This window comes from Zea mays, chromosome 3, assembly GCF_902167145.1.
Source record: "Zea mays cultivar B73 chromosome 3, Zm-B73-REFERENCE-NAM-5.0, whole genome shotgun sequence".
Lineage (NCBI taxonomy): Eukaryota > Viridiplantae > Streptophyta > Magnoliopsida > Poales > Poaceae > Zea > Zea mays.
The window spans coordinates 16,869,290-16,879,091 of NC_050098.1; the positions used below are offsets into that span (position 1 = coordinate 16,869,290).

Sequence of the window (9,802 nt, forward strand, 5' to 3'; positions counted from 1 at the left end):
GGACTCCCGGCATGTCCGCAGGTTGCCATGCGAATACGTCTCGGTTATCTTGCAGAAACTGGATGAGCGCGCCTTCCTATTTGTCGTCCAAGCTGGAGCTGATGATGGCAGTCTTGCGTTCATCAGCGAACCCGAGGTTGATTCTTTTCGTTTCCTCAGTCGGCCGCATAGAGGTCACGGCTTGAGCTTCATTTGCAGGTATCGCGAGGTCCTCCTCAGGCTTTGAGTTTGCCTACGCGGAAGAAGTCGTTGAGGATTTAGTGGTGAGGGCCGCCTGAATGGCCACTCGGAAGCATTCTGCGATGCCTTGGAAGTCAGCGCGCACGGTGATGATTTCTTGTGGTCCCGGCATCTTCAATATCATGTATGTATAGTGCGGAATGGCCATGAATTCGCCAATCTCGTCCTGCCGATGATGGCGTTGTATCCACAGTCGAAGCTTGCTACCTCGAACCTTAAGAACTCGGTTCTGTAGTTTTCCGGAGTTCCAAAGGTAACTGGCATGTAGATATGTCCGAGTGGATATTCTCCTTCAGTAGGCACAATGCCGAAGAAAGGAGTGTCTGACTCATGGAGATCTTTGAGTGTGACTCCCAAGCCTAGGAGTGTCCGGGGGAAGGTGATGTTGATGCTGCTTCCCTCGTCCACTAGCACCTTCTTTACCCTGCTCTCTTGGTTCACTGGATCGATGAGGAGCGGGTATTTGCCCAGATGATCGAAGTTGAGCCACTGATCCGCCTAAGTGAAGGTGATCGGGTGTTCGGACCATCGATACAGGGCGGGAGGACTGGTGGCCACCACCAGTATCTGACGGTCATTGAGCTTCTGCTGCCTCTTGCTCTCTTGCGACCCGTGTCCGCCAAAGATGACGTTGACTTCCCCGTCGATGCGCGGGAATGCTCTGCTTCCTCTCCCTTCCTGCTGCTGGGGTTGTCGAGGTTCTCCGGGTCCTCGTGGTGGGGGAGGTGGCAGAGGTTGGAAGGGTCGGCCGTTCTCGATGGAGTGCTTGAAGTCTTTGCAGTTTTGGAGGGTGTGGCGCATGTCCTTGTGGTACGGACATTGGGCGTTGAGGATGTCGTCCAATGTTCGTTTGCCTCCATGGGGTGCTCCTTGGGAATGAGAGACGGGTGGTCCAGCGGCGTGGACTTCTTCACGAGGCCTCTTCTCCCAACGTTTGTCGGGTTGTTGGTTCACGTCGTGTCGTGGTGCCGACGGTGTAGGCTTCATTCCTCCGATGAGGTTCTGAGCCCATTCGTCGGTGGTGATGTAGAGGTCCGCTTCCCTGAATAGCTACTCGGAGGTAGTCGGCGCCTTTTGCAGTATGGCTCGACCGAAGGCCGAGTCATTAGATCCCCGGTAGAAGTCCTCGATCACCGCTACTTCCGCAACCTCAGGGATACGATTTCTCATGGTCCGAAATCTTTTGAGGTATGACCGGAGAGTTTCATCCCCTCGGCGCCTGATGGATTTGAGGTCCCATGGTTGCGCCAGCTTGTCGGAGAGGGATTGGAAGTTGGCGATAAAACACTGACTGAAATCGCTCCAATCGTCGATGCAGTGTCGGGACAGGTGTCGTAGCCACTGCAGTGCATCTTGCCCAAGGACGATGGGCAAATACGTAGTCATCACATCTTCGGTTGCCCCAGCGGCCCGGGCAGTGGTGGTATAGACGGCCAACCAGCCTCCCGGGTCCTGCTTAGGCTCGTACTTGTCGACGTTAAAGACCTTGAAGTTAGGGGGCCACTGAATGGCCCTGAGACATGGAGTGAGCGTCGATACTCCACATGTGTCCTCCTATCAGCGATTGTGGTGTCGGTCCCAGGGAGGGGAGTTGTCGATGTGCTGCCTCGACTGTCCCCGGGTCGTGCCGCCAGTTGAAGCTGTTGCCGACTCAACCCTGGTGGCCTGACTTCATGCAGGGATGCCGTGATCCCGATCATACTCTTCTCGGCACCGAATCTCGTTCTCATGTCGTCGTTCTTGCGAAGCATTGATGGAGCTCCGCGCGCCCCGTCGACTATTGATGGTGTGTCGTAGATCGCTCGGAGGATGAGCGAGAGGTAGAAGATGGTTAGCTACCCGAGTGAGTAGCCGCCGATATCCCTCGGCGTCTAGAGTCCGGGGGAGGCCATCGGCTATCCGAGCCAACACTCCTGCGACCTCGCTCGGTGTGTTCATGGCTCGGGCAAAGTCGGGGTTTAGGTTTTGTCCGAAGAGAGGGTACTCTCGACGTTATCTTGCCTCCTGCTCGGCCTGCTCTTGAGCTTGCCGATGATCACGTCGGTGGGAATTCCTCCTTTCCCTGAAGACTCGTTCATCTGGAGTTTCTCCCACCTTCGAGATCTCATCTCGCGACACAGGCTGTGCCGGATCTCGTTCTCCGGCTTCATGATGTCGCCGGGCGTTACGGCGTCGGTTCCTTCATCGATGAGCTTCCCGCTGAGGTGGTTCTTCCCCAGGCATAGTTGGTTCATCGTCAGATATGGGGGACGATTTCACTCTCCCCCCCCCCGATAAAGAGGACGTCGGGGTATAACGGAGTTGTCGTGACAAGCTTCTTTCTGTTCTCCTTTGAGGGCAGAGGTACTAGAAGGGTAGCTTGACGAGTCTTTGTTTCTTTTTTCATCATAATCCGTGTCCACTCTTCTGTGGATGAGGTGGACAACGGGGTTCTTCGGGTGAATGAATTTTCTGCTCCTGGCTTGCAGGAGGTAGTCTTCGCTCGGAGCGCTGGAGGTTGCGCTATTTCCTGCTTCGTTCCGACTTTCCTGGAGATTATCGAGGAAGGCTTTCTCTCCGGCGGATCCGCTATGCGATGTAGAGTTCCTTCTTCATCTGCCACGGATGAGATGGTTCCGAAGCAGAACACGGATCCAGGGCGGAGAGCGATCTTGTGCTGGAAAGTGACGGCCATTGAGCTAGCTTGGATCAGTGACACATCCCCTACCTGGTGCGCCAGCTGTCAGTGTTTTGGGTCTGACCACGCACCTAGGGTTGCCCCTCGAGGTGCTTTTTGGAGTAGGACGGTGTTACCGACTGTAGCTCGATGGTTCGTGTTAAATGCACGAGAGATATTGGACAATTTTATACAGGTTCGGGCCTCTTAGAGAGGCGTAACACCCTACTTCCTAGTGTGGATCTTTTATGTGGTGGGTTACAGGGGAGTTCTCTAGTATGAGAGATGCTAGAGAGCTAAGTAGATGACTAATAAATGAGTTGTCGTTTGAGGGGGTGCCCCCTAGGCCTTATATACTCGACCGTGGGGCATTACATGTGGATATGATAACAACGTGCGCCTAAGTAATAGTGAACTGACTGAGCTTATCTTCCTATAATTCTGCCGACTTATCATCATTCAGTTCCGACACATGAGGACGCAGCGCGGGAGAATCGGATCACTATTGTGGATAACGCTTAAATCCATTGGGCCGCCTGGGCTCGAGTTGATCCAATCTTGCGTCGATCCACTCTGCCAGACATTCCTCCCTAGGCCCACGAAGGGATGGCCTTGCGAAATGATGGGCCCAAGGCCTTTCGCAGGGTCTTCTAGCCTTCTAGTGGATCCAGGGGATATCTGTCCCCCACACCCTGGGCCTTATATATCTGACCATGGGGCATTTACAAATGTATATGATAACGTTGCATGCCTAAGTAATAGTGAACCGACCGAACATATCTTCCTACAATCTTGCCGACTTATTCTCACTCAGTTTCGATGTCCAGGGTGGTCGCGTGGGAGAATCGGACCAGAGCTTCGGATAACGCTCAAAACCCCGCGAACCGCCTTGGCCCGCGCTTGTTCATTCCTTGTGTCGGCCCATTCTGCCAGCAGTTCTCCCCTGGCCCACGAAGGGATGGCCTTGCGAGATAGTAAGCCCAAAACCGTTTGCGAGGCCTTCTAACCTTCTAGTGGATCCAGGGGATATCTGTCCCCCACAGAGCCCGATTCTGGTAGTGAACATGAAGAAGGTTCGTATCTTCCTTTTATTTACCTTTGTGTTTTTCTCATGTTGACACCCGATATGCTTATCAAAGGTGGAAGAACTGGCTAAGAAATGCAAAGAAGCACAATAGACATATGAACTATTCTTCGTTCATCGTTCATTCATACTAACTATTCACCGTTCATCGTACCAAATTGAGCATGCTTAACTTTGAGGTACTTTTAAACCAGGCTTCCAAAAAGAAAGGCGAACCGTGTTTATATGGATACACCATCAATACTATAAAACTTTGGGCCAAGATACCACAACCCGCCCCAGGCTAGGATATCACAGTATTCCAGTTGTGTGGGTCTCGCCTAACTGTTGTCCCATGTGACACATTAGGTAGCAACAGTTGCCACCAACATAAACCTTCATCCATGAATAGCCTAGAAATATTTCCCAGCATTTCGCTCAAAAACACATTTGCGTTTTTGAATTTCCAAATATCCCCCAAATTTCAAATTTTAGAATATTCTAGGAATATTCCCTTTTTCCTTTTCTTTTTCAAATTTCTATGATTATAAAATCCAAAACTTCTCCGTCCAGAATTTGATTTTGACAATTCTTGTTTTTAAATATTTGTCAAATTATCCTCTATCCAACCATGCCATCCCTTAAGCATAGTTTATATTTCAGAAAACTCTAAAAATACTCTTGCCTCATATTCGGCCTATAATTTCCCTGTTCGAACGAAGTCAGACAATTCTTTCACCATTATTCTCATAAACAGTAAACTCTACCGTACTAAACCATATGTACACAACTATAAATACACCCAGTTAACCTCTCCCTCCCCACACCCTCAGCACCCTGAGTCAAGGCAATCCCTCACATACACTCAGTTACCCCGTTCTGCCGATTACACTTCTAGTGTTGGTTCACCTCCAATATACCCTTCGGGTAACCATCTCTACTCCATCAACATAAACTCTACTCAAACCTATATTCACCAATCCACCACCATTCCTAACCACTATAATGGATATTTGTTGATATACTTGCTGGTTTGTATGTTTGCTTGTTCTTGCTGCATAGTTATCGAAGCGTTTGTGCTGTCCCGTGAAGGCTAGTTCCATGAGTCTACATCAGTTGGTGAAGCCAGAAGACAGTTTCGCAAGCTCTCACACTTTCGTCGATTAAAGCATGGCAAGCTCAATGTATCCCTTTGATGCATAAATTACCTATGTTTTCAAATACGTCTCTCAGGCTGTTATTTTATGCATTATATGATTTTTCTATTAAGAGACATGTTAATATGGCCACCCAGCCTTAAAACTTTGCTGCAATTCATCTTTATACTCCTTGACATTTTTATTACAAAAAGTATTTGAGAAAAGATGTGAGTTTTTTAAAAGAAACTTGTTTAAAAAAGGGTGAACGGTTATCACTCTCACCAGCATGAGCGGGATGATCAGGACTCCCTAGTTTGGGAGGGCCCTAAGAAGTTGGCTCAGTCGGATAGTGTGAGCATTAAGGATTGTCCCATCTCGTATAAGGACCAGTTTGTCATAACTCCTTACCTAAACTCTTATCAAGTACAACCACTCGCGGCTGTTTGGGCAATCGCTTGATCCGAACTTGCATGGTCTGTACTCTAGGGTTATCGGTGGTTGGGGAGCACAGGAAGGACAAGGAGGGGGAATAATTCCGTCCTGGTTTGGGCGAGGAGGTGACCTTTTTCCTTTTGGTATAACCGTTAAGGTAAAGTCATGCAAGGGAGAAGAAAGTTTCGGTATTCGGATCTCACGACGGTGAGATTGCAGAAACCGGACTAGTGGGTAAAGTGTACACCTCTGAGCAGAGTAAAAAATCTATTCGAATAGTCCGTGTCCACGGATATGGATGAGTTATGGCAAGGATTTGACAATTAATGTTTTGTTTTCCCAAATGTTTTGAAAATGATTTTGAAAGGTCCGGCATTGAGTCATGAGCTATGATGGGCGGGAAGTCTAGTAGTCGTTTTTTAAAATAAAAACCGATGGGAAACTACCGAGATTCCTTGATGGTTTAGTTCAGTGGATTTGGTTTTATTTTTGAAAAACTTCCTGCTCCTTTGGCAGAGGATGTGCTTTGAAAATAAAATGTTTTACAAAATAGCGCTACATCAAAAATTGGTTTTTCCGCAAAATACGCTGAGCTCCACATACTCCATGCATTATATTTGATCTTCCCATTCCGTGGATGAAGGTGGGCTGCTAGGTACGTAAGCACTCACTCTTGTTTATTTGTTGTTTTTCAGATAAGGAGATCGCTAATTGGGTAAGAGTTACACCTTTTTCCCAACAATGCCTATGGCTATTGCACCGCTGATTTTCTTCGCTGCATATATTGTACCGCTTCAAGCCTACTCTCATGATATGTCTCGAGTTGTGGACCAACTGCTTCAGCCCCACTTAGATAAAAAGTATCGTGTAATTTGTGAGAAACAAATTTTTATATGTAATGTGGACATATAAATTAATATTCATAGGAATTACATATGGTTTTGAGTATTGGAACTACATAATAATAATCAAACGCGAGGGCACTACGATTATTCTTAGGAGCTTGTTGTGTTAGGAGTGGATTGAAGGGAATTGGATGAGATTAAATTTCTTGTTGAGTTAAAAATGAATAGAGAGGAATTTAATCCCTTCAGTTTTATCCAATCCATATGCAACCGAACAAGGTGTAATACAGCTGCCTTAGCTCATTTATTATTATTTTTAGCATATATAGTAACAAACCATATTATTATTTTTAGTGCATAACACTAGCAGTTTGGAAGAGCTTTATTTTTAGTGCATAGCATTAGCAGCTTGCTATAGCTTTATTTTTACTGCCCTTATTCTTAATGCATAGCACGAGCAGCTTGCTAGAGCTTTATTTTTACGGCCCTTATTTTTAGTGCATAGCACAAGCAGCTTGCTTGAGCTTCACATAAAGCAACCGCCCTAGCTCCTTCATATCTACAGCCTCCATGCACACGATCATGCGGACGTCGCCGGTGGCACCACCGTAGTACGTTGTCCTCTCATCGTTCATCAAGTGCACAAAGCCGCCGCAGAAGGACTCCGCCAGCGACATGAATTGCGGCTTTCCCCACCCAAAATCTGCGTCGTACTGTGGCCTACCCAACCAGCTTGTAATATTCAGGAACGTCTTTGGCAGGGTGCCTCTCAGAGCCCGTCTCTTGTTCATCTCGGCGGCCTTCTCGTTCTCGAAGTAGTCAATGGCGGACCGCACCAGCTCGTCATCCAACCGCTTGATGGCGCCCTTGATGCGGGTAGCGACGGATCCCAACGCCGCCGTGCCAATATCCCCAGCCGCGCCAGTGACGTATAGCCTGAACACTGCGTTGCCGAAGTAGTGGTTCGGGAGGGGCGGCCTCATCCGGCGGCGGAGCTCGGCGGGAAATACCATGCGCACTTGAGAATCCGGTGGAAGGCGGCGCGCAACGCACGTACACTGCCAGATGAGAGCGCTGACGGCGCAAAAGGTGCTCGTGCCACCGCAGAGGTGCTTCAGGGAGGCGACCTGATCCTTGGAAATGGTGAAGACTTCGATGGCAAGAGGTCCCTCGAGGTCAGAGAGGGTTAGCCGAGGCTGCAATGTCAAGAGTGTGCCGGGGTGGACTGTGGGCGGCGACCGTGCGCGGAGTAGGGTGCGGTCGTGGCACGGGAGCTCCACGGCAGCACGGTCACCATGCTTGCAGAATGCCGACCATGTCTGGAAAAAGTGGAACGCACTTGAAGCGTCTATGGCGGCGTGGTGGAGAGCTGTTCCTAACACCACCCCTCCAGACTTCAAGAAAGTCACCTGCCAGCCATCATAAGCATAAGCACGCCATTAACAGGAGGACCCAATCTATATCTACTTTAGCAGACTACAGTGGACAATGTTAAAAGGCATGGAAGCAATGCAAAGAAAGTAGTGGACCTGTATGGCCAACATGATGGACGATGGCTCGATGCGTGGAACGAACAGCCTCCTCAACTCTGGCGATGGCTTCAATTTCTTGACGTCGTCGATAGTGAGTTCATCATCCGCGTGAGCGACAACAAAGAGTGCACCTTCGCCGTTGCAGCTGATCTCCGTCCTACCATCGTCGCTGTTGTTGCCGAGGCGGCCGGCGAGGGGGTAGAAGGGCACCAAAGCCTTGGCCATAGCCTTTTTGAGTCTGCCCACGTCGAAAAAATCAGCCGCGGCAGCATCATTGGAGCTGTACAAGTAGATGGTTGGGGTATGGCCTATGTTGGCCACCAGGATGTCCAAGGAAGAGAGCCAGAGGCCCTTCCTTGGCGTCGGCTCGCTCGGCGCTATAAATGATGACTCTACCACCTGCACCTTCAAATCCATCGATTCCATATCTTCTTCTTCCCACGATTCAAGAACTGCAAAAATACCCTACCTCATACAGAATGCAATGCGACTTACTGTGGGCATGCATATACTATGCAATAAGCCAAAAGGGGGGGGGGGGGGGGGTGCTGAGTGAGAACGGAGAACAGGGAGGAGCGCATGCAGGATGGAGTTGTGGACTTTGCTGTCGACGCCAGCATTCAGCCAAGAAGAATACCTCAGTTTTGCGATGGCTGAAGGGGCGGGCCGCGGGGGTGAACGTACTGTAAATGCACTCTAATGCTGTTTGTATCCATCATTAGCGGCCCTTAAAATAGGCTACAACAGATGACAAAGACTGATGAGTAATGCTCACGAACTGTAAAGCCGGAGTGGCTAGAATGTGGCCACGAACACCGGACATGCTGGATTCTATTACTTTTGATCGTTATGTACGTCATGGTACTTTATATTATTTTGTGGATTAATTTTTATCTAAAATTCATACTAAAAGTCTTTAGGTCCAAGGCCATGGGCATCACACGGACACAGTATTTGTGTGCAATCTCACCGCTAAAGATTTTGTCGTGCTTCCGCCTGACAAGCACAATATCGGGTACCCAGAAAAGGGGTACACAAGACGAGCGCAAACACCTCTCTATGGCTTATTTACTTATTTACTGACTAAATCTTAGCCGAGCAAGTCTGCAAGATGGGGCAAACGACCAAGGTCCCGTCGAGTAATTCTACGAGGCTGGGCGACCAAACCCCGTCAAGTAAGTCTGCAAGGCGGGGCGACCGATCAAGCCTCCGTCAAGCAAGTCTGCGAGACGGGGCGACCGACCAAGCCCCCGTCAAGCAAGTCTGTGAGGCGAGGCGATCGACCAAGCCCCCGTCGAGCAAGTCTATGAGGCGGAGTGAACGACCAAATCCCCGACGAGCAGATCCGCAAGGAAGGAACATGGGACGACGTTGTTGGCCCACAACGGCCGTGACAAGACACAACGTCACCAAACCACGACTAGGCCGTACCTACGGTACCAAAAGGCCTCAGACGGACACGATGGAACACCCCCGCGTGCATCCATGGATATGCCTTCACAACTCGCGGGGCTGACTAACCCCAGTCGCGGAGGCCTCAACACCGGAGTCTCTACAGTGACTCATACATCAGAAAGGACGAGACAATATCCCATACCGGGCGTATACCTATGTGTGCTTGATAGTGACTTAAGGGGTATGATGGAAGATGAAGTTGTATCGGACACGATCTTGAACCTTACCATAAGCCTACTTTGCGGGACTCGTTAGGTACCGCAATGCTGGCACCAAGCAAGCTAAAGGGATTCATATACTGAACGAATAAGATGGAACGCCATACTAGTGGTACGGCAGTGCACTACCCTACAGATGGCAGTCCCACTGTTGGGGACTTGTTCTCAAATGCTATGAATTAAGAACAAGGCAACATAAAATGTTAAATGTTAATATACTTC

The 9,802-nt window shown here is 49.3% G+C and overlaps 1 protein-coding gene across 2 annotated transcripts; it reads right to left on the reverse strand.

Moving 5' to 3' along the window:
* Nucleotides 1-6,657: 6,657 nt before the first annotated feature.
* Nucleotides 6,658-8,620, reverse strand: LOC100279986 (Spermidine hydroxycinnamoyl transferase). 2 transcript variants are annotated; one of them, XM_008674518.1, is made up of 3 exons: nt 8,545-8,620; nt 7,905-8,359; nt 6,658-7,784 (listed from the first exon to the last, which is right to left on the reverse strand). In XM_008674518.1, exons 2-3 carry the CDS (start codon nt 8,331-8,333, stop codon nt 6,870-6,872), a joined length of 1,344 nt encoding a protein of 447 aa, XP_008672740.1. In that variant the 5' UTR covers nt 8,334-8,359; nt 8,545-8,620; the 3' UTR covers nt 6,658-6,869.
* Between the last annotated feature and the right edge of the window lie 1,182 nt (nt 8,621-9,802).